Here is a 27348-nt window from a genome sequence, read left to right on the forward strand (position 1 = left end):
GCTCCCTCTTCTGATAAAAGGTGAGAACAGCTTTGGCCCTTAGTTTCTGGGATGGGCTTAGATGATCTATCTGCAATGTGGCTTTTGGTTTATTTTTATTTTATTTTATTTTTCAGCTCCTTTTGTTGGATGCTGTAGCCGGTCATAGGGAATAAAGTTTGAGGGAAAATTGCCAAGGCTGGGGCAAATTTGGCTTAATGTTTCAGAAGTGCAAAGCTGGATAATTCGATTAGAATGAGCGTAGAGGACTGGAGAATCGGGTCAGGTAATGAAAGAATTTGGGCCCCATTGAATTAATTTTACATTCTTTCAACAGGTGATGGCATGCAGCCAGAGGTAAGATGACAAGGTGACTTATCCAACATTTCAAAACCATGTGTCCTGGCCCTCTGACTGCTCTCACGTACTCAAAAATAATGGGGACAGAGCCGAACTACTAGGGAAGCTTGGCTTGAGGAGACACTAGATTATAAAGAAAGCCAGGAGTCCCCGTCCCCAAAATGGGGAGGAGCAAGTGTTGGACGGGACCAGTTTCCTCTTTAAGACCCACCCCAGAGCACTGGCCCCGCCTCACGCCGTTGCTGCTGCGACCCGCCCCCTTCCACTCGCCCCCGGGCCGGGCTGGGGCTCCCGGTTCCGCGCCACTGGTTACGGGGTACGGCCCCCTATCCACCAGTACTTGGGTGAGTAAGGAGGGAATGGTCAGTTTGGGTCACAGGGTAACGCCACTTTGGGAGCCCCGCCACGAGGTCCGGCCTCCGCAGGCCTGCGGTCTAGGTGCCTACCCGCCTGTGCCCACACTCAGAACCCCGGGAACTGCAGGCATCCAGGTGCTGAACTGTCTTGCTTTTGCCCACTCGGTGGCAGGGCTAGGTGTGCTGGGTTTAAAGACTGCCTCATTTATTCTGCAGGGCCTTTTGCTCGAGATCCCTCCAGGCACTGCGGATGGAGGCGTGGGGGAGCCCTGGAATCTCAGACTAGTTTTGAATCCCAGCTCTGCCAGTTACTAGCTTGTGGCTTTGAGTAAGTGGTTTTTTTTTTTTTTTTTTTTTTTTTTTTTTTTTTAACCTACTCTGGGACTTAGTTTCTTTTTCTGTGAAATGGGAACCCAGAGGACAACACCGACTCCTAAAATAAATAGAACTAAAAGAGATATTGTATATCAAGTACTGAGCTCAGAATGTAGATTCTGACAGGAGTGTGGTAGTGAGATTTTTAGGGACTTTGGATATGAAGTGGTGATACTTCTACAAAAACAGTTTTCAGAGCCTTGTAATCTTAGCAACAGGGAGGCAAGGACAGAAGGATTGGGAGTTTCCAGCAAGCCTGGGCTACACAGTAAGATCTTTTCTCTGGAAGAGTGTACATAAACACGTGCACACACAAACTAAAATAAAATGAAATCAACTAAGTAGTGCCAATGAAGAACTTAAGGTTGCCTAGGAGCAGAATTTAAGATAGTGGGCTCCTCCAACTGAGATATCAACAGTGGCCATGGTGGAGAGGCCTTCGAAGTAATCTAGACCATGTGATTTCCTCTTTTACAATTTGAAACAGGCCCAGGATGGTTAGGTGACTTGTCCAAGGTCATACATGTAAAAGGGAGGCCAGGCACACTGCCAAGAAGTAGAAGCAACTATCTTTTCTGTTTGTTTCTGACACTGTCCTTGAATGCCACCCCCCCCCCCCCACACACACACACACTGACCCTGCATGGGGTAAGGTCCGGGGTAAGATCTGGTCTTCAGTTAGAGGATCCCAGTGGTTCACGGGATACAGAGCCGCTGGCTTTGGGGAGGAGCATTAGGAGGAGGATTGGGTTAAATCTACTTCAGATCTAGGTGTGGGCTGGCTGGCGACAGTGCTCTTGTGTAGGGCCCTATCTAGAGAATGGATGAGATCTGGGAGGGTCATCAATGCCACTTCCAACTTCCCAGGGAGATGCTTGACCAAATATTTATTGCCCCAAAGGGGAGGAAGAACTTGAGAACTTGGGTCGGGCTACTTGGCAGAGAGGTAGGTGGAAAGGCAAAGGAAAATGTGGAGGTGTGCCCACCTGTTTCTGGAATGCTAGGAGACCAGCTTGAGATCAGAGTTCTATTTAAGGGTGGGGCCAGAAAGAGTCATGGCTTGAGACCAGAAGGGCCGGTTTTTATGTATCTGGAGCCAGCTATAGTTTGGCACCAAGAAACCTAAACTCTGAGAACGACTTCCCCAAGCTCAGCTATGAGGAAGAGACTCTCCCTCTTGGTTTCTCCATCTTTACAATGGGAACAGGCAGACTGGTTCATGGGTATAGATGTATGGTATATGTCTTCTTTTCTCTTTTGCTCATTCCAGTTCTAATCTGACCTTCCTGGTTAGAGTTTTGGTCCAGAGAGAAAGGGATCAAGAAAATCAGTTGAAATATATAGCTCTTTGTGGACCCTGCATTTCCTTACTGCTGATCCTGGGTGGGATCTTGCTTTACCTCCCCTTCTATACATCTGTACACCGAGAGGGGTTGGGCCAGGGCTATTAGTATGTACTGAGCTGTTATAGTGCCTGACTTTAGAACTTTAGAGTCAATCTCTTGCTACACCCCCTCCCCCACTCTGGTGTCTTGAGACAGAGTTTTTCTGTGTTGCACTGGCTATTCTAGTAATTGCTCTGTAGACCAGGGTGACCTCAAACTCACCTGCCTCTGCCTCCCAAGTGCTGGGATTAAAAGTGTGCACCACTATGTTCCAGCAGACTCTTGTCTGAGGGAAAAATAAGTTTCAAGAGCCTTCACTTCATCTCAGGAGGCACTGGGTATTATAGGGAAGCCACCAGAAGCTGATGAAGCAGCTCTGACCTGCACACAGCAAGCCCAGGCTATCACCAGGCCTGATTCTGCAAAGCCTTTCACCCTTAGAGCACATGAGGCTGCAGGCAGGGACAATCATGGGATGGAGGTTCTGTCAGCTTCTATGGAGTCCCTACTGCACTGGATTGCTGTGCCTGCAATCCCAGAGTCTGGAATGGGCCTGAAGGTGCAGCAGGGCCCTACACAGGTGAGTGAAGCAGTGAGAACCAAGAGGCTGGGCCAGAGGCTTGGGAGTGGGCAGATAGGCACAGGCCACGGGTTTTAAGTTTGGTTCTTGAATCAGTGAAAGACTAGATAATATGAAGTCCAAGGCCTATCTAGACTGGCAGAGAGTTGCAGAGAAGGCCTTCCAATCTATTTCAAGCTTTATCTTAGTATAGATGGAATTCATTGTCTTCCTTCAGAAACGGAAATTGAGTGTTGCCTTGGGATTCTGAGACTTCCTTATCTAGGACAGGAGCTGCCAAAGTTTAGGAGTCTCCTCAGACTTCCTGAGTTTTGAATTGAGCATGAGTGCTAGCATTACCATTGCACCCTCAGCCCTGCTGCCTAGAACCCTGACAACACACCTTCCATCCTTAGGTCTGACAAGATGTACCAGGTCCCACTGACACTGGACCGGGATGGGACCCTAGTCCGGCTCCGCTTCACTATGGTGGCCCTGATCACTGTATGCTGTCCACTTGTCGCCTTCTTCTTCTGCATCCTGTGGTCCCTGCTCTTTCACTTCAAGGAGACAACATCTACACACTGTGGGGTAGGGCTTGGAGGGCACTGGCGGCTTATATTGACAGAGTTAGCCAGTTCTCATGGGCTACTGGGTGGGGGCGGGCTATTTGTAAATCGAGGTCTCATGAGTTAGGTTCCTTTTACGTTCTATGAGAGTTATAGGGCCTGGGGTTACTAAAACTGGGCAGCCCCCAAACTCAGAACCTTGGCCAGTTATAGAGGTTCATGTCTTTAATCCCAGCACTTGAAAGTTAGAGGCAAACCTGATCTTTATATAAGTTCCAGGCCAGGCAGGGTTATATAGAAAGACCCTGCCTTGAAAACAAACAAAGAAATAAAAACCCAGAATCCAATTACTGCTTCATAGAGGAACAGGTTCAAGAGCTCCAGGGTTTCCTGGAGCGGGAGGGGATGGATGGGACTGGGATAAAGGACAATGTAGGTTTCACAGTGTGTCACTTTGGACTTATGCCTGTGTCTGTGGGAATGCCGTTTTGTGCATGTATGTGATTGTGAGGGACATGCCTATATTTAATGGCTTCAAGAATGGTTGTATGTGTGAGTGAAACTGTGTGGAGACCTAGTTATGTGCATGACTGTGTTCTACGGTGGGTTCCATGTCTTCTGAGGGTACTTGAGCCATGCAGAGAGATTTGAGTTTCTCCATAAAATATGAGTAAATGGGGTAATACTTGTGTCGATGTCTGCTATGCTCTTCCTTCACTGATCGACAGTGCTTCCTGAGACCTAGAGAATGAGCATCAGTTTCTATGTCTATAGACAGGTTGATGGTGTCTGCCCTGCTCCTTTCTAAGACTAGGGTAGAGTCCAGGTAGAGACAACATGGGAAGTTGGGTTGGGAGTACAAAGGGTCTAAAACAGGACGAGGAAGAGAATAAGAAAGAGTAAGTGATCATAAGGTTAGGAGGTGGGTCAGGAGATAAATAGGCAGGGCCCCAGGTGAGGGGGAGCCTGGACGTGGAGCTTAGCTAGCCTTAGAGAGAGCTTTGAAGGCCCGGCAGGCAGCTGCCTTTATATGACCCTCACCTCCTGTAAAAGACCATCTGCCCCATAGGAAGCCTAGGTCTAGCAGAGGATTCTGAATGGGAGTTTGGGGTGATGACCTGCTGCTTTTGTTCAATATGACTTGAAAGTCTTCTTTCTAATTTGAAGACATGATACTTGATGAGAGATCACAGAGGGGATAGAGAAACCAGAGGTGGTGGCTCTTGCATGTAATCCCAGCAATGGGGAGACTGAAGCAGGAGGACTCACTTGAAAGCAAGGTCAACCTGGGCTAAAGAATGAAACCCTATCTCATCCCTACCCTCCAATAAATGCATAAAAGTAAATGGAAGGAAAGGACTGGGAGGAAAGAGAGCAGCCAGGCTAGCAGTTTTCAACCATTGTGGGGGGGGGGGTGTCACATATCAGATATCCTGCATATCAGATATTTACATTATGATTCATAAAGTAGCAAAATTACAGTTATGAAGTATCAACAAAATAACTTTATGTTTGGAGGTCACCACAACATAGGGAACTATATTAAATGGTCACAGCTTTAGGAAGGTTGAGAACCAGTGAGTTAGGTGATCTAAGATCATTTCCTGCCTTAGGGCTTACTTCAGATAATGCATCATGTATTCTCATTACCTAACTTCTGTCTGTCCTGAAAATCCTTTGTAAGGTGTTTCCTCCTCTGGAACACCTTGCCTGGCCTCTTTGAGTCAGACGTAACCCCTTCTTATAAGTGCCTACTGTTCTTGGTGTTACTGCCTACATTTCTCTCATACCGTATCTGAATCTGTCTTCCTCACCATACTGGCGTCTCCATGAGAACAAACACTGCACTGAGTCAAAAAGAATTTGTTGAGTAAATACATATGATTCCCAGTCTAGTGCCTTGGGAAAGGCAGGTAGTCCAAACAAAAATATAAAGTTTTTACAGCTTATAAGTTAAACAGTACATTGTTTGCTCTGCCCTTCTGGCTGGCCCTGAGGGCTAACGGGACCCATGACCTCAGCATACCTGATACCCACTACCCACTCTTGGTATACTAGTTAGGGAACTAAAGCATAGGTTAGTTGCTGGCCTAGTGGCCCTGGGAATATTTCATCCCCATTCCCTGGGACTCTTTTGTTGGATACAATTTAAGCTTTTATTTATGCTTTGAGTTTCCTACCCAAAATATCCCAGAGGAAGGGCCAGCCCTAGGCATAAAGTAACTAACCCAGCCTAACACTCCCATCACTAATGACATCAGCTCTACTTATACATCCCAAGTAACAGGGAGCTTTACCCTTCAAGTAACCTGTTTAAGGAGGTTTAGTAACTAGCAATGAACACACTTTTTTTTTTTTTTTAAATAAGAAGCATAGATTTGGTTGGGGGTGGGGTTGAGACAGGGTCTCACTATATAGTTCTGGCTGACCTACAACTTGTTACATAAAGTAGAGTGGCCTCAAACTCATAGAGATCCACCTGCCTCAGCCTCCCACATGCTGGGATTAAAGACACACACTACTGTGCCCAGACAACATAGATTTTCTTTCTAGTCCCTGCCCTGGTCTTGGCTCTTCTGTGTCAGGCATGGAGTTGTGCTCTCCTCCTGGTTTTACATCAGGCCTGCATTGATGAGAAGACAGTAATAGAGGCACCTAAGTCCATCTGAGGAGTGTAGCTCTAATTTTTGCAGGCGAGCTTCCAGGATAGGGTCTATAAGCTCCTGACAACCTTAACTATGTCCTTGGACTGGATCCAGTTGTTAACTGTGTTGTCTTTGTTGTGCCATATCTGGATAGTTGGACTTCAGCTGGCTTGGGCAGTACAGGCACAAGCAATACTATTTATTCCTATTGCTGTCAGGCTGCTGTTGATGCAACCCAAGCTACCATTAACTATTTCTGTATGGATACAGGCTGGACACTGATAGCCCATATTCAGTCCTGTCTAGAACTCTTTTGAATCTGATTCTATCTTAGTTACTCTTTATGTGTGTATAAGCACATGCATTCACGCCTGCATTTGCCATGGTACATGTGTTTCGGTCAGAGGGCAGCTTTGTGGACTTGGTTTTCTCCTTCCGCCTTTCCATGGGTTCTGGGGATCTAATTCAGACCATTAGGGTGCATGACAGGGCCTTTTACCCTTCAGTCATCTCACTGGCCTCTTGACTCTCTTAATACAGGCTAGTCAGTTCTCTTAGTGGATCTAAGCACATACCCAGTCATGTGCAATAAAAAATGAGCCAGATCCCTTTTTTTCTTTCTCTTTTTCCCTTTCTAGAAGCCTTCTCGTCACTCCTAGCACAATATTTAGAAAGGTCTCCGCCCCCATGCCTGGCAAAGAAGCTTAGTGGGCTGACCTTAGTCACTATCACTTCTTACAGTTGCACAGTGTTCTGGGATTTATGAGGTGGCCTTGTTGATTTTGAGAAGGCTGTGTGCCTGGGCAGGCATGGAGAACTTGGCTTTGTGGGCGGAGGGCAGGCCCTGAGGACCTGGGGGTGGGACCCTCCGGTCCGGAGCAGTTTCAGTCTGACTGGAGTCCTCAGTCCCATCCGAGGATTCTGCAGCACCCAGTGTAAGTGTTTCTTGACCACCCTCCTTTCCCACCCCATTCCTGATGTGAAGCTAGTCTGGTGGACTGGGTTCTGCTTCCTCCTTCATGGGAGGAAGTATGGAATCCAAGGGAAGATTTGGTCCTAGAACTTTTACTCCAAAGCCAGATCTCTGCCTCCGCTTGCCCCAAAGAGAGCCCTGGATTAGCCATGGTGATCATGGCCATAGGGACTGTGGGGGGCCGGGGGGTTACTTTTCTGCCAGGAGGGAAGGAGTGGGAAAGACCAACTTCCTGGGGTGTTTAACCTGGATGGAGGCTTCCTGGGCTGGACTCAGTATACTGAGCTGAAGCTGAAGGGAGAAGGTTCTCAAGACCCTCATATTCTTCCAAGTTTTGAATTGGATCAGATAGTTCTCTCAGAGGGGACAGGAATGGCCATTTAGGCTCCACAGAATCACAGTGCTTGCTGACCTGTGGCTTGGCTCACTTAGAGCCTGGGGGTGGAATGGCTGGTAGTTCTTCTGAAATGGGTCCTAGGACCTTCTCATTGTTCCCAGTTGAACATGGGTGAGAAGGAGGAATGTGATCAGTCAGGGTCAGTGGGAGGTCTGAGCTAGTCTGAGCTAGAGGTCCTTAATTTAGAGCCTTAAGCTGCTAGATAACAAGAGACTTTAGTCCAGGCATTTGGTTCTGGTGTAGTTCTGAGCCTTTGTCTCTTCTTGTGTATGATGGGACGAATAACTTTTCCACTCCTGAACCTTCTCTTCGGTTTCCATGAGGATGGTGATTGTGAAGTGAAGTCCTCACAGTTCCAGTGTTCAGGCCCCTGGGGCCCTCTATTGTCTAGGTTCCTTAAAATGTGGAGCTAGAGTATCAGTGTGCCATGGTTCCTGAGAGCTGCCCCTGCCTGTCTCTGCCACTTCTGTCCCATCTCTCTTCATCTTCTTCTTCCTTTCTGACCTTCTTTCCATTTATGTTCTGGCTTTTCCTTGTGCCAGCTCTGGAAAAGGCTCTACTTCCCCAGGCTCAGGTATCCTACCAGGCCTCAAGTTGTGCCCTTTGCCTTGCTTGGACTACTCCTTACAGGATGTTCTCTGCGGCCTTGGACCCTGATGGGACCGTGTTCCGGCTCCGCTTCACAGCCTTTGTCTGGTGGGTCATCACTTTCCCCCTGTTTGGCTTCTTCTTCTGCATCATCTGGTCTCTGGTGTTCCACTTTGAGTACACGGTGGCCACTGACTGTGGGGTGAGTTCCAGCATCCCAGCACCCGGGGCAGGGGGCAGGTTCTGAGGTAGTGGCAAGGGAAGAATCAGCAAGTAGGCGAGAGGTCAGCAAAAGGAAAGTGACAAAGGGTTGGGGGTGAGGCATGTCAGGGTGAATGGAGAAATGAGAGGCAGGGACTCTAGGAGTAGAGTTGGAAGAGGATGACAGAAAATACAGAGGAGTTGGAGCAGAGTGTGGTGACGGTGAGGGAGTGGGGGAAGGGGAGGACCTGTGGCTGGGTAGGATTGGTCAGGAGAAGGAGGAAGATGCTGAAGAAAGACTAGATTAGAGGAATCAAGAGACTAAGGGTGTATAAGAGGCCAGGAGCCAGGATAAGTAACAAGTAGTTTTAGCTCAGATTAGGGAATCCCTAATCAGATCTCTATTCTGCAGTCTTCAGGCTTGGTTTCTCTACTGGCAGTCTTGGGCCCCACAACCTGTGCTCACTCAGGCTAGCTAGAAACCAGGATAGACTTCCTGCTTGCTAGATCTCTACTAGGTCCTTCCTGAGGGCTCAGGAGTACAAGCTGTATGTCAGAGGTATGGAGATGAATATTCAGTTGCTCTTAGCATCTAATTCACACAAGAGATGGTCCTTGGGTACAATTATAATATAGTGAATTGGAATTATTTGTTTGTTTGTTTGTTTATATGTGTGTCTGTGTCTATGTATGTGTACATAAGGGCAGGTACCATGGAAGCCAGAAGAAGGCATCAAATCCCCTGGAACTAGAGTAACAAGTAGTTGTGAGCTGCCTGACGTAGATGCTGAGAACCTAACTGGTGTCTTTTGGCATCTTGTTGACCCTGAATTGGGATTCTTATTGTAATACGGGAACTGTAGGGCTCAGAGGAGACATTTAACCTAGTTTAGACACTGAAGATAACTTTCCTGAAGGAGGGAACTTTGTTGCTGGACTGTGCGGAGGTGAGGGCGGATCATTGTGAGTGCCAGGCTAACAACTGTGGAAAGATTTTAGGCAGTAAGAGACGTGATCAGGTTTGTGCCTTAGAAGTTCTAGCTTCTGGCTGGAAAAACGATAGGGATCAAGAAGAGGGAGACCAAGCTTAGTGGTGGTGGCTCACTCCTTTAATCCCAGTACTTAGGAGGGAGAGACAGGTGGATCTTTGTGAGTTCAAGGCCAGCCTGGTCTATTTTTTTTTTTAAAAGATCTATTTATTTATTACATGTAAGTACACTGTAGCTGTCTTCAGACACACCAGAAGAGGGAGTCAGATCTTGTTACAGATGGTTGTGAGCCACCATGTGGTTGCTGGGATTTGAACTAAGAACCTTTGGAAGAGCAGTCGGGTGCTCTTACCTGCTGAGCCATCTCACCAGCCCCATAGCCTGGTCTATTGAGTGAGTTTTAGGATAGCCAGGACTATACAGAGAGAGAAAAAAGAAAAAGAAAAAAGAAAACAACAAAGCATAGGTGGTAGTGGGGAGGGGGGGTTGCTGGAGAGATGACTCAGTGGTTAAGAGCACTGACTGCTCTTCCAGTGGTCCTGAGTTCAATTCCCAGCAACTACATGGTGGCTCCTAACCATCTGTAATGGGATCTGATGCCCTCTTCTGGTGTGTCTGAAGATAGCCACAGTGTACTCACAGACATACAATAAATAAATTAAAAAAAAAAAAAAAAAAAAGGAATCAGGATAGAATGGAAATGCCAGTTCAGTGGCTCATGCTGCAGGAGACCACTGCTGAGACAGAGACTGTGCGGACACAGACTAGAGAGTGGCGCCCAGAGGAGGGGCAAATAGGATCATCAGGAGCTGGAGGTTTTGTCAGGTTGGTAAGGGATGGAGAACAAGAAGGTAGATAAGCCTTCTATAATGAGCATGTGTGTGTCTGTTGGGGGTAGAGCTTTTGCCTGAGGCCAGAAGATTTATTCTTTCATTCAGTAAACCGATAGAGTTCATGAGAGAGAGAGAGAGAGAGAGAGAGAGAGAGAGAGAGAGAGAGAGAGAGAGAGNGAGAGAGAGAGAGAGAGAGAGAGAGAGAGAGAGAGAGAGAGAATGAGTGTGTGTGTGTGTACTCTCCAGAGGATAACCTTAGGATACCATACCATATCTCAGGAGCCATCACTTCGCTTTTTGAGACAGTTTCATTTGGCTATGATGGCTGGTCAGTGGACCCTGAGGATCCACTCCTCCTCAGCACTGGCACTCTTAAGTATATGCCATTGTGCCTGGCTTTTTTTAAACCTGGGACCTATGGCTCAAATTCAAGTTCTAATGCTTGTACAGCAAACATTTTACTGAGCTATCTTTCCAAACCCTGGTTAGGGGAATTTCTTGAAACTTTCCCTCTATGCATTTCTGATCTACTTCCCTATTTAGAATGAGGATCTTTGCCCATCGGTGCTTTTAGCGCTGGTTTTACAGGGATGTTTGGAGTGAACTGTGTATATCTGGTGTCTGATAGTTTCTGAGATCGTTACTGGCACAGTAAGTGAGTTAGGAAAGGAAGTGGGAATGATGATCGGCGTATATTTGCATCCTATGGATGAGGCAGTCTCTACTCTTAAAATCCTGCCTCATCTTTAATCTGAAAGAAGCGTGTGAAGACAGCCTGACAGTAGTAGCTCTCTCTTTCTCTCAGTCAGTAGCCTTCAGAAACTGGTCCTATTTCCTGCTAAATACCTGAGCTTGGGAAGTTGTCTTCAGGATGAATATTCCAGGAAAGCCCCTTTAAGCCCTCAGGGCATCAGAGAGGCTGTAAAGGCAGAAGAAGAGGTCGCACTCACTGTCCGGTGTGTTGCCTTTCCCTGTAAGTGGTCTTCTCAGACTCAGAAATCCCTTGGCTCACAGCCTTTTCTCGTGCTTTTCAAGGAAGCCATCACTCTTATACCTGCTGTGGGCCTGACACTGCAGATGGTCTGCACCCTGCAAAGCCAGGAATACTAGCACATGCTTTTAATCCTAGCACTCTCAGGTGAATTTGTGTGAGTTCAAGGCCAACTTGGTCTACACAGCAAGTACCAGGCCAGCTGGAGCATCATAGTGAGACTCTGTTTTAATTACTTTAACAAAGTTAAATAAATCCCATATAAGATAGATGACATTATAACCACATTGCCAGTGAGGACACTGGGGCTCCAGACCACCTTGCTGATAAAGGCAGAGGTGGGATGCAGATCCCACTTTGAGAGCAGCTTCTCTGAGTACTCTGCACTTGGCTGCCTCTGGCAGTGCTCTGGTGGCTGTGAAGTCCCTGGATGACCTGCCCCATTCCCTGGGAGCTCCCTCCAGCATTGCCCACTATCCCAGCAGTCCAGAGGCTCATTCAGCATCATTAGAAGAAAGGAGTGGAGTTTCCAAAACTATTTCTGAATACCTAAAGACTGGACATTTCAGACGTAGAGCAGAGTTGCTAAGTTGCTGGGCTCTCCAGTGTCCTGGCTGTTACGAGTGTAAAAGTGTCTGTAGAAAGCATGGGTAGTGGGTTGGCAGCTTCTGGTATTGGAATCTTTTACACAAGCAACTCTCACCTTCCAGGCCTGCATGGCACACAATTTTACAATGAGTTCATGTGTGTTAAGATTTGCAAAGCACTGTCATGCAAGAGGTCCTTGTCCTATCCCCTGGGTTTCCTAGCTCCATCTAAACCATTGTTCACTTGCCCCCATCATCATCTTGCCTGTCAAACAAATAACACGAGTCCTTCCAGCTCTGTGAATGTTACCTTCCTGTCTCTCATCAAGCCTAAGGACCACAGCTCCTCACAGAACGAGGAGTTCTAGGCACATGGAAAAGATGGGGAGAAGAGGCACACAGAGACAGGGTCATTTTCCTTTTTTCCTTTTGAGACAGGCTTCTTGGTAGCCCTGGCTGGCCTGGAACTCACAGAGGTCTGCCTGCCTTTGTCTCCGCTGAGATTAAAAGTGTGCACTACCACACCCAGCAGGGCTGTTTTCTTAGAAGATCTCAGGAGATCCCTTTCTTTTTCTTTCTTTTTCGTTTTTGTTCTGTTTTGGAGACAAGGTTTCTCTGTGTAGCCCTGGCAGTCCTGGAACTTGCTCTGTAGACCAAACTGGCCTTGACCTTGCTTGCCTCTGCATCCTGAGTGCTGGGATTAAAGGTGTGCAACACCACACTGCCTGGGTAGATCCCACTTCCTTAAACACAATTACATGATTAGCCTAGGGATTACCTGTAATTCCTGGCTCCCCTCTGGATCTCATAGCATCCTCTACACATTGGTGCACCTGCCTAGGGGAATGAGTGGAGCCGGAAGCAGTGAGAGGAACAGCTCAGCAAGACTTTCTTTGGAAAGTCCGGAAGGTCTGTGACTCATCCTGGTCTTTGGGACTCAAACCTGGAATCCTGGGATGCCCACAGAGTCTTCTTTATTCAGGCCCTGCCCCAGCAACCAACAGGAGAACCTGCCCAAACGTGTAGGTTCCAGTTTCAAGAAAAATGGAGATAGTCACCTCACCCTTGTCTAAATCCCAGACAGACCAGGGAATAAACATGTCAGTCCTAGAAGTGGAAGGCTTGGGAGGGCACCAGAAGGAGAACTTGAAAAAGAAAGGAGTGGCTTTGATGGATGGGTGAGAAGGCTGTCCTGGTGGGCCAGACTAGCAAAGGGGATGCTTAGACTCCCGGATTAACTCTCTAGGTGCCCAATTACCTGCCATCAGTGAGCTCCGCCATTGGTGGGGAGGTCCCCCAACGCTACGTGTGGCGTTTCTGCATTGGCCTGCACTCGGCACCCCGCTTCTTGACAGCCTTCGCCTATTGGAACCACTACCTCAGCTGTGCGTCCCCGTGTCCGGGTTACCGCCTTCTCTGCCGCATTAACTTCAGTCTCAATGTGGTGGAGAACCTCGCGCTGCTCGTGCTCACCTACGTCTCCTCCTCCGAGGACTTCAGTGGGTGCCTGGGCAGGGAGGGGTGAAGGGAACGGGAAGCGGGCGCAGCCCTCCATCCTGCCTAAGGGTGAGGGTGGTGTCTATCCTCCTCTCTCCCTCCAGCCATCCACGAGAATGCTTTCATTGTGTTTATCGCGGCATCCCTCGGTTACATGCTCCTCACCTGCATTCTCTGGCGGCTGACCAAGAAGCACACAGTAAGTCAGGAGGTACGGTCTACCCCTATTGGGCACTAGGAGGCCCAGAAGAAAAGGACATCTGACCTCAGGATGTGGGTAATAACGGGTGGCAAAGGACTTTCTAATAGGAACCCAGCAGAAGGATATGGGGCTTTGGGCCGAGGCTTGGAAAGTGGAGAATGCTTGACTCAACCGTCTGGGTAGTACTGGAGAATGCATAGAAGCTGGAAATGGGGCCAAAATCAAGGGTAGCAGCCACGCCCAGTGGGTTAGAAACACTGTCAGTGGACTGGTTTGTAATAACCTCAACCATATATGTGGCCTTTCTTTGCCCCACAGAACCTGAAAGTGTTGGGTTGGTGGGTGAACTTAAAGTGGGAAAGGCAAGGATAGCACTACTCCTGGGCTTTGTTGCCCCCCAGATCCTAATGCTCATCATTCTTGCTGCCCCTGCTGTAAACTACCCCTTCCATGATCATCTTGGCAACCAGTGGGGGTGTGGGTAGAATCCTAATCTTTAGGAACTGAGTCTAAGATGGAAGCCCACCAATATATACCCAACAAGCTGCAGAGTGACCAGATAGCCTATTCTCTAGGATCGCAAGTCCTACAGCTGGAAACAGCGGCTCTTCGTCATCAACTTCATCTCCTTCTTCTCGGCGCTGGCTGTCTACTTCCGGCACAACATGTATTGTGAGGCTGGAGGTGAGGCCAGGCTGGGATCTGTAAATAAGTGACTTCAGAGCAACGGTGTGGTTTTGGTAGTGGGCACTGGTCTTGGGCACTGGCTGTCACTTGGCTGGTAATGTGGTGATTTAAGAAGCCACTAGAGGGTAAAACAGGAGGTTCATCATGTTCCTTGTGTCCTCATAACAGTGTATACCATCTTTGCCATCCTGGAGTACACTGTTGTCCTAACCAACATGGCGTTCCACATGACAGCCTGGTGGGACTTCGGGAACAAAGAGCTGCTAATAACCTCTCAGCCTGAGGAAAAGAGATTCTAACCCCGTCTGTGATGCTGGAAAACAAGAAACCACTCTGGCCTTCCCTATCTCCACGTTCTCTCTGGGCCCTTCTCAGTCTGGGGACTGGGAGAGAAGAGCGGGAAGGGTATGACAGGGCTGACCCCAGCACTGCTGACCTCTCCCCACCACTCATGGGGATCTTCAAGAAGCATCACCATTCACTGAAAGGTCCCAAAAAACTGAGCTGGCAGGAAAGCTCCACCACTTGGTGCTAAAAAAAAAAAAAAAAAAAAAGGTCCTGAGGTTCACCAAGGTTAGGGTTCAGAGCAGTGGCTGCTACTTGAAGACCACAGCCATTTCTCTCTGGTCATTCATCTGACTGTTGTGTCTAGCAATCTACCGTGCACACCCAGAGTGTGTGCACCCAGGTGGTAGGTCCATAAATTTGCCCAGGTGTTCAAGATGTACCCTCTTCCTCCCCATCAGTTTCGTTGTGTTCCTGTGTGTGACTGGGGGTGCGCTCTACGATCTCTAAGGGCTTTGTTTCTTGAGGTGGAAGTAGTGCTGTGCTTTGTCTTCACAGAAAACTTGTCCCAGAAGAAGCATCAAGTGTAGGATATATTTTTCTTTCCCATCTAAAACCTCTAGCTTTTTGGAATTATGTCTGTAATCTCAGCATGTTGGAGGGTCCATGCCAACCTGGGCTTCATAATGAGACCTTGTCTCAAAAATGAAGATGCCAGGTATGGTGACACATGCCTTTAATCCCAACACAGCAGAGACAGTCAAATATCTGTTGAGTTCAAGCCAGCCTGGTCTACAGTTAGTTTCAGGCGAGCCAGGGCTATACAGTAAGACCCTGTTTTAGAAAAAAAAAAAAAAAAAAATTAAAGGACCCTAAAATCACAGGCTTATAAGACCTTTCCCTCCTTTGATCAGGAGGAAGGGGTCAGAGGTAGATTTCCCTACTCCAGAATGGGTTCCTTGGTTTTCCTTTATCCTCTCCTGTCCCAGGTCCCCAGCTTTTATTTGTATATTTTATTTCAAAGGACAATAAATGTTTTTCTTTTGCCAACAGTCTGAGGTAGGTATGTTACTCCTGGGGCTCAGTTCTGCGTGGGACCTGAGGTGAAGAATGGGCTCCAGAATGGAGGGGTTAAGTCTCCAGCAGCTCTGCGGTCTACAGTTACTTCACCTGCTATCTCCCTTACCCTTGCTGCCTAGGGTTTCCTAAGCCACACCTCAGCCTCCATTTGGGTGAACAGAAGTGGCTCAACCATCTCCAAAATGACAGCCTGGGAGCTGGTTATGACTAATCCTGTCAGTGAAAACCTCTCCCCTTGGAACTATTAAAGGGACAACTCAGATGTATGACTGAGTGCACCTGCCTTCAGGCTGGTTTCAAAACCCCTTTGGAGCCCTAGACCAGGAAGTCTTTCCCTCAAGCTTTGCATCCTAGTCCACTGGGGTATCTATGGCTGGTCTCAGAGCTTTGTTAGGGAAATTGAGGGGTTGTGGTGAAGAACCACAATGGAGCCTACTGTCTCTTGTCCCCTCTTAGAGGAAACAAAAGGTTCCCAGTCTCTGGGGAGCCCTAGCTCATGCCCACCCGCTAATGCCCAGCACATGGCCTGGCCAGCACATAGGGAGGAGCCAGGGCACTGGAGACAGGAGGTTTTATTGATGCTGGTGGGGGTAGGAAAGGCCCCCAGGAGCACGGGGCCTGAGTCAGTCAGCAGGCGCATAAGTCCTGGGCACATGGGGCAGGTTAGGGCACATTTTTCTTCTCAGGATTCTGTGGCTTCTCCTTTGGGGGAGGGAGAGAACATCTTGGAGAACCTAGTCCAAGAGCTAAGGCAGAGAGAGGTTAGAGCCCCTGTCTTAGGAGGCATCACAACAGGCAGCAACAACTTTGTGGAAAGCTGGATGAACTGGTCAGTAGCGGGAATGGAGGCGAGCACCGGGTTGGCCTCTTAGGTGAACCTGGCTTAGTTGAACTCATGGAATACTTGGTATTCCCAAGCAGAGTGGGGCGGGGCCCAAAGCCCCTTTCCCTGTGTACCTCCTTAAGGAATAAAAGGCATTCAGGGAGTTTCCAGGCAAGGGGTGCCAGAATTAGTCCTTAAGGCACAGCTGGGGGCAGACAAGGCGCCAAGGCACAATTGGTGGGGGGACAAGGGAGAGCCTCCAAGCTGAGTGCCAGGGTCACAAGAGGATGCAGGACCGCCCACGCTTTATCGGTGTTGGGTTAAGCACCGCCCGGACAGCCTCCGCAAACACCTCCTTGACGCCGTCTTGTTGCAGTGCTGAGCACTCGAGGTAGCGCACAGCATGGATCTGCTTGGCCAGTGCCTGGCCCTGCTGTGGGGTGATGGGCGCTTGACCCTGCTCCTTGAGGCGCCGTAGGGTATCAGGCTGGGCTCTCAGGTCCTTCTTGGTACCCACCAGGAGGATAGGCACGTCAGGGCAGTGGTGACAAACCTCTGGGTGCCATTTGTGCCTCACGTTCTCATAGGAGGGTGGACTGGCAATGGAGAAACAGATGACGAAGACGTTGGTCTGAGGGTAGGAAAGGGTGCGGAGGCGGTCATATTCTTCCTGGCCCGCAGTGTCCCACAGGTTTAGGTTCACGGTGCGCCCATCAACCGCACTCTGGGCGCTGTAATTGTCGAACACAGTGGGGATGTATTCCTTGGGGAAGGCGTTAGTTGTATAGCAGATGAGAAGGCACGTCTTGCCTACGGCCCCATCGCCCACTACCACACACTTGATGCTCTGCATTGTGTTGTAAAGTTACTATCGTGGAGGCAGTGCCTCCTCTCTCTTCTGGACCCCACAGGAAGTAGTGACCTGTGGAGAGATGAGAGGGACATTCATGATTTAGGAGACCTGTACCTACTGAGAAGAAAAGATGAAGACAAAAGAAAAACCACTTCTTGTTCAGTTATCCTGGTGTCATCCCTATCCCATCAAGACAAACATCAGAAAGAAGGGGAGAAGCTGGGCGTGGTGGTGCACACCTTTAATCCCAGCACTTGGGAGGCAGAAGCAGGCCTATCTCTGTGGGTTTGAGGACAGCCTGGTCTACAGAGAGAGTTCCAGGACAGCCAGAGCTGTTACACAGAGGAACCCTGTCTTGAACCCCCACCCCAAATAAACATTGAAACAAGGAGAAGTACTGAGCAAGATGTTGCAAATCTATGGGCTCTGGTACCAGCCTAAGGTCGAATCCCTGTTTCTAGCAATGACAGTGGAAAAACTACTTCAAACCTTAGTATTTTTACCTGCGAAATGGACATAATACCTAAGCATGTACTTATGTTATGGATTAGTCATTACTTTTAAAGCACCGAGGATAGTACCTGGTCAACTTTTGTTCTTCCTCAGTACAGGGATCTGTTAGATCATTAATGAACTACTTATGGACTCCTCTCATTAGTCTCTCAGTATTTGTTCCAAAGCCTCGAAAGTCAAAGTCAATATGCATGATGGCACCAGGGCAACTCATTGCTGGGAAGCAGAAATGATGGAACTTTGGTGCTGTGAGGCTTCAATGGACCCAACCTCTAGCACTGGTTCTCTCCCAGACCGCAGCTTCTTCTCGGACCAGCTGGGAGGGAAATGGTACAACTGGATGAGGTTACTTCTCACTCCCACCAACAGGATTCCCATCTGCTGTGAACGAGTGTGTGTTCAAGCTCAGGATAGTCAGCAGTCATCCCTCAGAGTGGGTAGCAGATGTACATAAGGCCCTCCAGGGTAGCAGAGCTGCAAGACCACAGACCTAATTCTACTGCAGCTCTCGGACTCACTGCAGCCAAGCACTGGGCACTTATCTGTCTGGGCCTCAGTTTCTCTTTTCAGGAAATGAAGTAGAAAGTCTATGACAGGGTTGGAGAGATGGCTCAGCAGTTAAGAGCAGGTACTGCCTTGCAGAACACCTGAGTTCAATTCCCAGCCCCGACCCTCTCTGAGCAGCTCCATAACTGCCTGTCACTCCAGCTCCAGAGAAGCCTATTGACACTTGTATGAAAAAACATACAGACAGACACAAATACACATAATTAAAAAATAAATCTTAAGAAATCTACAACAAGGGCACTAAGTGAATGAAGTAAAACAAGCTGGACGGGGTAAGTTTACCAGTAATCCCAGCATTCAGGCAGCAGAGGCAGGATTATGCAAGCTTTGGACCAACCTGGTCTACCTAGTGAGTTCTAGGCCTATCAGAGATACATAATAAAAACCTGCCTCGAAACAAAGAAGACTTAGGCCTACAGAGGAAAAGATTCATAGTTCATATGTGAAATCTAAATTTAAATATATTTTAAATATGTATGTATGTGTGTGTGTGTGAGAGAGAGAGAGAGAGAGAGAAGCAGAAGGGGAACTACTTGGGAAGAGGAAGGACAATGTGTAGAGAGGAGGGGTGAGGAGAGGGGAATGGGGGTGACTGTGTGTATAAAATATGCACACATAGGAAAACTTCAGAATGAAATCTATTTTCTTGTATCCTAACATGGATCATTAGTTGTGTCCATTGTATTATTTGGGTCCTGGCATTTCACAGCAGAATTCCTGGGCCTGAAATCTTCAGGTACATTCAGAAGCAGATGAAGTGGCACCCTCAAATCCAGCAATGGGCTGCACAGACAGGAAGGCAAGGAGGGAATGTTAGCCAGCAGTCACAGGCCCAAGAGACCAAAAGTGCAACAGGCTCTCTAGGGAGGTGGTTATCAACCAGCAATCAGTAAGTCAGCCCTCACAGGAGTGGGGAGGGAGAGTAGCTTCCAGGCTGGCAAGGGAAGAGGGGCCCTGACACCGGAAAAGGATTATGAATGACTTAGTGTCCAAAACACGGTGTGGCATATGATCAAGAGCACCAGATATCTGAATCTGACCCAGTGAGCTCACTGCTGACCTAGATCCTCAATAAAACACCCTAACCCTAACTGTTAAAAGCAATCTAACCTCACACAGCTATTTAGAGTATGGGAATCAGGACACAAACTTAGCTTCTGTGATCCAAAGTCCCAAGTTTTTTTCATTGTATCTGATGGCTCCCAGATAACTGTGGAGCCTTGAACAAATTAGTCATTTCCTTTACGTCAGCCTCAGTTTCTTCATCTACAGCAACAGCCATAACACTCGCCTTCCTGGCCTCATGAGGATACAGAATGAGGGTGCATTCTACTTTGTAAACTATCTTGTGCCACGTACATTGGCAGCGACAAGAGCAAAGCCTTCCATCCCTATAGTCAATAAGCATGACATATGCGCATGTGTGAGTAGGATCTAGTTGCTCCCTACTTACTCCCAGTTCAAACTTTCCCCCTTTCCCAATACAACTATTCTCTTTTCCCCTTTATTTTATTATCTTTTTGTTGTTGTTAGCATTAGTGAGAATTGAACCTAGAGCTTCACACATGCTGGGCAAGTACTCTGTCTTGACGTGCTACCTCCAGCTGTATGGCAAGTCTTTTCCCTCAAATTCTCTGGCTGAAGTGGGTCAGATAAGCTTCCTTTAACTACTTAAAACTCATGCCTGGATTCTCACTTTGTCATTCAAATGTGAGGGGTTTTAGAATCATACAGACCTGGATTTAAACTTTTTCCCACCACTTATCAATTGTGTGTCCCTGGACTTAGAATGAATTGCCTCGTTAATCTTCATTTTCCTTATCTCTCAATTGTGGCTACAGCAGTACTCTCTCATGGGGTTGCTATAAAGCTTAAATGCATTAATATACAGTATTGCATGATATAGGTACTTAGTATGAGTTCCCAGCTCCCTTGCTCCAAAAGGGTCTACAATGGTGTTTGTAAAGCAAGTCTCTGTCATTCTCCTCTTCTTATCCCTCCTCCTCCTCCTTTTTCAAGACAGCTTCATTGTGTAGCCCTAGCTAGCAGGGAGTTTGTAGACCAGGCTGGCCTTGAACTCTGAGATCCACTTGCCTCTGCCTCCCAAATGCTGGGATTGAAGGTGGGCACCACACCTGTCAAGTCCTAATCATTCTTGTCTCTCAGAGTTTATGCTTGTTTTCCTTTCTGTTGTTATTCCCTTCCCCGTTTCAAATCTTCCCGATTCTTCTGGGCCTAGGCTACGTCTCACCACTCCATAAGGCTCCATAGCATCGTTACCTCTTTTAACTCTGCTTTGGCTGTGGATCTCCTTCTCTGTACATAAGTGGTAGATGCCCCCTTAAATAGCAGGCTGGGTTTCTGTCTCCTCAACCACATAAAAGCTGTGAGTGTAGGGCTAGACACACAGGAGTGCACTGCCACTGCCTTCTGATCTGTTGGGAAAGCACTTATGAGGAGTAGGACGGACCCCTCTCAAGCCTGCCCCAACCAACAATATTACAATGCTGAGTCTTAGTGGAGAATAATGATAACCAAAAAAAATCTTGTGAATTAGCTTGAAATGGCTCTAGAAGGGTTAGTGTGGGAAGAGAGCTCATGGGGCAGGAGGGTGGAACCTGTCAGGGTGAGAGTCTGGTCCCTGAAGTTCAGCTTGCATCCAGTGGGCCCTGGCGTTGGGGTGTGTCCTAGGCAGGTCCAGAAGAGGGAGGAAAAGGAAGTACTGATGTTTGCTTGATTGCCTGATCTCTGTGGCAGTTAGAGCAGGGGAAGTGTCCCAACTGAGAGTGGGGGAGGGGAGGCATGGGCTCTAAAAGATGGGTAAGTGTACTCCTGTAGCCTGCACAAGGAAGGCTCTTAGTATTTTGCAACCCTCCCTACTGAGAATGCACATCCCAGTCCTTACCTCTGCAAAGTGACCTGCATAAGTCTCTACCCCAACACACAAGCAATACCAAACAGGGCCAAGCCCTGCTGCAGCTACTCCAAGAATGTTTCTGTACCAGCTGGGTGGTGGTGGTGCATGCCTTTAAACCAAGCACTTGGGAAGTGGAGGCAGGCGGAACTCTTGAGTTTGAAGCCAGCCTGGTCTACAGAGTGAGTTCCAGGACAGCCAGGGCTACACAGAAAAATTCTGCCTTGGAACACCCAAGGTGTGTGTATGTCCCAATCCAAGTCACAAGTGACTTCACTGATCCACAGCTGTCTATTTCATGTGGAAGCTGGTCAGATCTTATCTCTCGTTCTTAGACTGGGAAAAGTCCTGCCCGGTTTCTGACTCCCTAGCTGACTGAGTACAGCACATGTGGCTGTCAGTAAAAAACAAAACAAAACAACCATGAGCTTAATCTGCTCCTCTGTACATACAAGAGCTCACCCCCATGAATGCTGTGTGCCCTTCAGATTCTTCCCTGGGCTCAGTTCTGTCCCCACCTTCTCCAGCCTATCACAGCTCCCCGCTTCCACCTTTCCCAGTAGTGACTACTCTGTTCATTGTGCTGGACTCCTTCCTACTGGCTGATCTGTGGAGAGGCAAGCCTGTTTATGTGTAGAAGCCCAGCACAGGGCTGAACAAGAGTTGCAGAGTGACATACACCCCCTCCACTCCTCACCCCCAATCAATCCTGACATTGAGACCTCGAACAAGGAAAGCCTCTATGCCCAAGAGACACTGGAGAGAGGTAGCCAACTTCTTCCTCACTCAGAGAAACAGAAAGTTAGGGTAACGCACACACAAACTAGATTGCTCTGTTCTCCACTAAAAGAGGGAGAAGTCAAGCAGTGGTCACTCAGAGGGGCCGGAGAAAGTGGGAAGAAAAAGTAGAAGATAAGCCGAGGATTGGACTAGACCTTTGACCAAAAGGTCTTCGCTGAAGACCTTTGACCAAAGACAGTCAGGCCAGGAACAGGGCAGTGAAAGTCTGTTTGTTTGTTTGTTTGTTTGTAGGTAAAACAAGGAGGCTCACACTGGGGCTGCAGCTGGCTGCAGCTGGGCTAGGAGGAGGAAGCTGGGGGAGACATGAGGTCAGTGTGGGACTGGGACCAGGCCAAGGGCTGAGGCTCTTTCTACCCCTTCTCAGCAGCAGCAGGGAAGAGCCCAAGAGAGCCTAGTTCTCAGCCTTAAAAGAAAAGAAAAAAAAAAAAAAAAAAAAAAAGGCTTGAGCCAGGTGTAGTGGCACATGCCTTTAATGCCAGCACTCAGGAGACAGAGGCACTACACTCAAAAGTTCGAGGCCAGCCTGGTCTACAGAGTGAGTTCCAGGACAGCCAGAGTTATACAGAGAAACACTGTCTGAAAAAGGAAAAGAGAGAGAGAGAGAGAGAGAGAGAGAGAGAGAGAGAGAGAGAGAGAGAGAGGAGAGAGAGAGAGAGAGAGAGAGAGCGCAAGCCAGCCCACACTGAAGGACTCTTCCCTTTTGGTCCTTTCCACCTCTGGGTTCCAGCACAGAGGATTTTAGACTATAGTAGGTAGGGTAAGAGGAGAGACCTGATGCTACTTTCTAGGGATTGACTGCAGAGGAGGAAGAAACAGGGCAATTGGAGCTGAGGACACAGAGAGTTGAGACAGCTTCACTATGTGTGTCTCATGCTCATCTCAACACCCAGGGTGTTCCACAAAGGGTGAGCCCCAGAGACAGGACAGCTCCAGCTTGGGGAGCCAAGCCGCCCCTCCCCCACCCAGCCACACAGAGGAAGGCTCACACACTGGCTTATTTCTCCCTGCCTAGCAGCAGCTCAGCAATCTCTGGGCCCCGTGAAGTGGCACTTCCCTTGCTTTTGCTCACTTCACAGGAGGCTGGGAGTGCCAACCTTGCAATCCTGTCCTCCAACTTAAAAACAGAGAAACCCAGGGCTTCCCAGTCCTCTAAGTGTGCCACCCAAGGTCTGAGGGGGTTTCCACAAGGGAAAAAAACATCAGGGAGGAAACACTACATCTATTTTCCACTGTCGGTGGGCACAGAGCTGGGACAGAGGGCAAAGTGTACTCATCCTGGAGTCCCGAGACAAGATCCCAGCATTACTGCCCTTTTATCTGTGCACCTACAGCAGTCTTTGTACTTTGTGTAAAGAGCGACAGTTCCAACCTGGACAGATCAGGCTGGGGAGACAGGAACGCTGGGTCTGAGGCACTGAAACTATAAGCCAGTTTTTTTCCGAGACTATGTCACCCTGGCTGGCCTGAAACTTATATGTAGACCAGGTGGGCTTCTGCCTCCCAGGCACTGGGATTAAAGGTGTGCACCGCCAGGCCTGGCTTGCAACTTAATGTTGAAATAGAGTCAAGAGATAACTAAGTTGACCAGAGTGATACAAAGACTTAGTTGCAAATTTAGCTTCAGGATCGGATCTCCTAACCTCTGGCCTGATGTTTGTCTCACAAAGCAGACAAGGTGAAGACCTCTATTCTGACCTTTGACTTCAAGATGGCCCTAGCATGGCTGTTTCTTTTAAGAAATGGGCTAGAGGGCTAGAGAGATGGTTTAGTAGGAGTAGGAACACGTGTTCTTGCAGAGGACCTGGATTCCGTTCCCAGCACTGACAGGGTGGCTCACAGGTCCACAGAGTTCAGTTCCAGGGGATCTGACACCCTCTGTGGGCACCCAGCATGGATGTGGTACACATATATAGGCAAAACACCCATATATTTTACACACACACACACACACACACAAAGGGAAAGAGTGGGAGAGGGAGCAATCTAAAGAAAGAAATGGGCCAAAGGAGGCCGAAATCTGTCTGCATCCTTTTGCTTTTACAGTCTCCAGCCTCCCAGCCCCAGCCCTGCCCGGGGCATCTTGTACTACTCAGGGTTTAGCGTTAACAGTGTGCTGCTGGACAGCCAGCCAAGGAGCTCCTCCTTTGGTCTTTAGCTCCTAGGGACATGCCCTCCCCCCCCCCCCTGTGTGAAATGAGGACAAAAGAGGAAGCTGGACCCTGGACAGGAAAACCAGTCTGATCTGGGGAGGTGGCCCAGGCTTTGTCTTTGGTTTCCCTTCGAAGGTCCTCTCACAGACCCCTACAAACCTCACCTCTAATGGACCAACACTATATGCGAAGGGAAGAGGTTTTTCAGACTGTGCCCAGGCACCCTTCTTTACTCCCTGTTCTCCAGCTACTATCACCCAGTATCTTCACAGCTGCCCATATAACCACAGCCTCTCCTATCTTCCTGCTCATAACCCCTCATGAGCTACCATCATCTGCCTTAGCATCTCCCCTGAAGCGAAGACACTCCATAGCCCAGATTGCTAAGCAGGATGTGTAGCACCGTCACCCTGCCATTTCTTCTCATATTACCTTAACCATCCACTACAGCTTCCTGGGCACCCCCACCCACCCACGGCATTTTCCCATTTAGATCCCTCCCACCCTGGTCACACTCTTCTTGCCATTAGCTCAAATTTCCAATGGGGCCAGACCTTGCCTAAGAGAAAACCCCTGTTACTGCCACCATTATCTTTGCTCTCAGAGCCCTGTGGGTTGCTTAGTTAGACCGAATACTAAATTAAGTACTGGTTTGTCAAGTGAGGAGTCAGGGCTCCTGAGGATTTTTATTGAGCTGTGATGCCGAGAAAATGTGCTGTGTGCACATCCTTTCCCGAGTGGGGATTTGATACAGATCCCTTGGATTTCCTCCGTGAGGCCAAACCTCTGTACCTCCCAGAAATGAGAGTAGGAAAGACAGGTGGAGAAGGGCAGGCCTAGAGGAAGAAACAATTGATGGGAGAGGGACAACTGTGAGGTGGTAAGAGGATAGGAAAGGGAAGGAGCCTAGCTCTTAAATTTAGCTGTGCTCAACGATTCCCCAAATGTGACATTTGCTCTCCTTCACTTCTTTTTATTCTCATGGAATGAAGTTAATACAGAAGAGCAGAGAAGGCAGACACAAACAGAGTCTGAGCATGTATTCTGAATGCTGAGAGACAGGGGTTCTAGGATGGAGACAAGCACTTATGGGGCCAGGACAGACTACGTTAGACTGTGGAGAAGCCCCTCAGAGAGCGGGAATAGAGAGCACAGCTCGGTAAGAAGAGAACATCAAGGATGCTTAAAGACAGGAGGGTCAGCACAACTCCCAGTCAAGGCTCTGATACATACCAGAAAATGTAGATACCCAACCTCTGCAGTTCCCACCAAGCACCAGGGACAAAGGACAAACACCTTGCCTCACATCCCCTTCCTGATCAAAATTTAAAAACCAGTAGAGACTTAAGTTAAACTCATAGCAGTTTTCCCTCTCAGAATCTTGCCCCCTTCCTTTTCCTAGCAGGCCAAATGGCCCAACCTACTCTCCCCACTGGTTGAAACCAGTAAGTGCTAGGAGACAGGAACCTTAAAGCTAGTCCCCGTCCCCCTGCCACCACCACCACCACACACACACTCCTAGGCTGCCTTCCTAAGAATCAGGGTAGTTTGATTTCCCATGGACTTTCTCACTAATCTTATTCTTGTGTCACCCAACCCTGACTGCTACAGACTGCTTCCCCTTGCCTAACCACAGTGTCACCCACCGCAGGTTCCCTTCATTCTGCCGGCTTCTGCTCTGGGCCTTCTCAAGGCTGAGGGCAGTTATTTTGTCTCTAAGAGATAAAGAACACCAGAACTTGCATGTTCACGCGCGTGTGCACATGTTTTCAGCCCTTTAATCATCTCCATCATCGGGAGGCTGCAGCCAGCATCTCTAAGTTAAAGAGGTTTGAAAAAGGCTCTCAAACTCAGCAAGTTTAAAGCAGTTTCTGACACCAAAGCTAGATTACAGACCAAGGGAAGGAGACAGACTGAGGGCGGCAGGGAAGATAGAAACAAAATGGGGAAATATGTGTGTGGTAGTCAGAGGCTGAACAACAGGCAGGGCAGGGTAAATGCGAGATCAGGGCCTGGGTACATTTATGTGGTTGGGGAAAGAGCCGGAAGGAGGCGAATGTGGTCGACCCTATGGCGAATGTGGAAGACAGTATGCGGAGTTCAGGTGAGGGAGAAGACGTTAAGAGCTCATTCCCGAAAGCCAGTACTCCAGCTGCCTCTCAAAGTCATGGAAGTTGTCAGCGACTATCGGTATAGTGGCCCTTTCCTTCCTCAGTTTATCCTCAAAATAAACAAGGCCAGATTGAGTCTGATAGACACAACAGACGTGTTCACTAAATACCCGCTGTTGTATGGGACAGGAATAAAGAGGTTGGCTCAGAAAAATTCAGAGAGGGAATGGGGATTCCCCCAGCGAGTCCTCCGCAGCAACAGTGTAGCAGCTATGGACTGGCTCCGACCTTCCCGGGTGAGACTTCAGAGGCCTCAGACACCACCCCCCCACCCCCAACCCTAGCCTCACAAATGTCACAACTGCAGAGCAGAGAGCGCGCCTTCTGCAGCCCAGAGGCCCTTTCCTTTCACACACTACTGAACAGCCCCACAACTTCTGAGGGCACCCCACCGCAGAGTCCCAGCCACACAGCTCAGCGCTTTCCCACTTCCGAGCCTCTCACGGTTCGGATCTCAGGGGTCCCTCGCGGGCAGCAGGAGCTCGCGCTGTCCCTCGGATCCCACCCTCAACCCGGCCACCAGCGATCGGGTCGCGGTGGCCGCTGTCCCCGCCCGGCCTGCTGCGCCCGCCCAACTTGCAGTGATCGAAAACCTCCCGCCCTCGACCTCCCTCCTGCAAACTTCCCGGCTCCCGGGTACCCAGTCCCGGCCAGCTGAACTCCTCTTCCCAGGACCCCTGCCCGACGGGCTCGACCCGGGCCTCACCTGGTGCCCTCCCCGCGGCGGGGGAGCTGGGGGCGGCGGCGGCGGCTCTGGGCTCAAGAAGGAAGTGAGAGCTGGAGGCCGGAGGAAGTGGGGGGGTGGGGGCCGGGCGGCGGGGCCGGGGCGGGGCGCGGGGGCGGGCCGGCCGGGGCGGGGCGGACCAGGAAGTCGGAGGCCTCCCCCACCCTCCAGCCCGGGGTCTTCTGCAAGCTTTGCCTTCCGCACAGTCCCGCACACCCTGCTTCCCTCTACTCTTCGCCCCGTGAGCCTTGAGACCCCTTGAGTCTGGCCTCTCAAGGTCAGGTCTCCCCGCTT

The 27348-nt window shown here is 49.1% G+C and overlaps 2 protein-coding genes across 11 annotated transcripts in view; one reads left to right on the forward strand and one right to left on the reverse strand.

Moving 5' to 3' along the window:
• Positions 1-15510, forward strand: part of Pgap2 (post-GPI attachment to proteins 2) — a 28834-nt gene extending 13324 nt beyond the window's left edge. Inside the window, exons 2-9 of one of the 10 annotated variants that reach the window (XM_021167290.2) lie at positions 117-265; positions 912-1023; positions 3431-3606; positions 8216-8388; positions 13034-13286; positions 13389-13495; positions 14062-14170; positions 14342-15505. In XM_021167290.2, the coding sequence (XP_021022949.1) occupies positions 235-265; positions 912-1023; positions 3431-3606; positions 8216-8388; positions 13034-13286; positions 13389-13495; positions 14062-14170; positions 14342-14472 (1092 nt within the window). In that variant the 5' untranslated portion in view covers positions 117-234 and the 3' untranslated portion in view covers positions 14473-15505. Of the gene's footprint in view, positions 1-116; positions 266-316; positions 337-528; positions 684-911; positions 1024-3430; positions 3607-6978; positions 7164-8214; positions 8389-13033; positions 13287-13388; positions 13496-14061; positions 14171-14341 lie in introns of those variants that run through there. The other 9 variants (XM_021167280.2, XM_021167281.2, XM_021167288.2 and 6 more) reach the window with 9 other exon arrangements.
• A 582-nt stretch (positions 15511-16092) lies between these two features.
• On the reverse strand, positions 16093-27108 carry Rhog (ras homolog family member G). The gene is made up of 2 exons (XM_021167255.2): positions 27037-27108; positions 16093-17283 (listed from the first exon to the last, which is right to left on the reverse strand). Exon 2 carries the CDS (start codon positions 17212-17214, stop codon positions 16639-16641), a length of 576 nt encoding a protein of 191 aa, XP_021022914.1. The 5' UTR covers positions 17215-17283; positions 27037-27108; the 3' UTR covers positions 16093-16638.
• Positions 27109-27348: the final 240 nt, after the last annotated feature.

This window comes from Mus caroli, chromosome 7 (genome assembly GCF_900094665.2).
Source record: "Mus caroli chromosome 7, CAROLI_EIJ_v1.1, whole genome shotgun sequence".
Classification (NCBI taxonomy): Eukaryota; Metazoa; Chordata; class Mammalia; order Rodentia; family Muridae; genus Mus; species Mus caroli.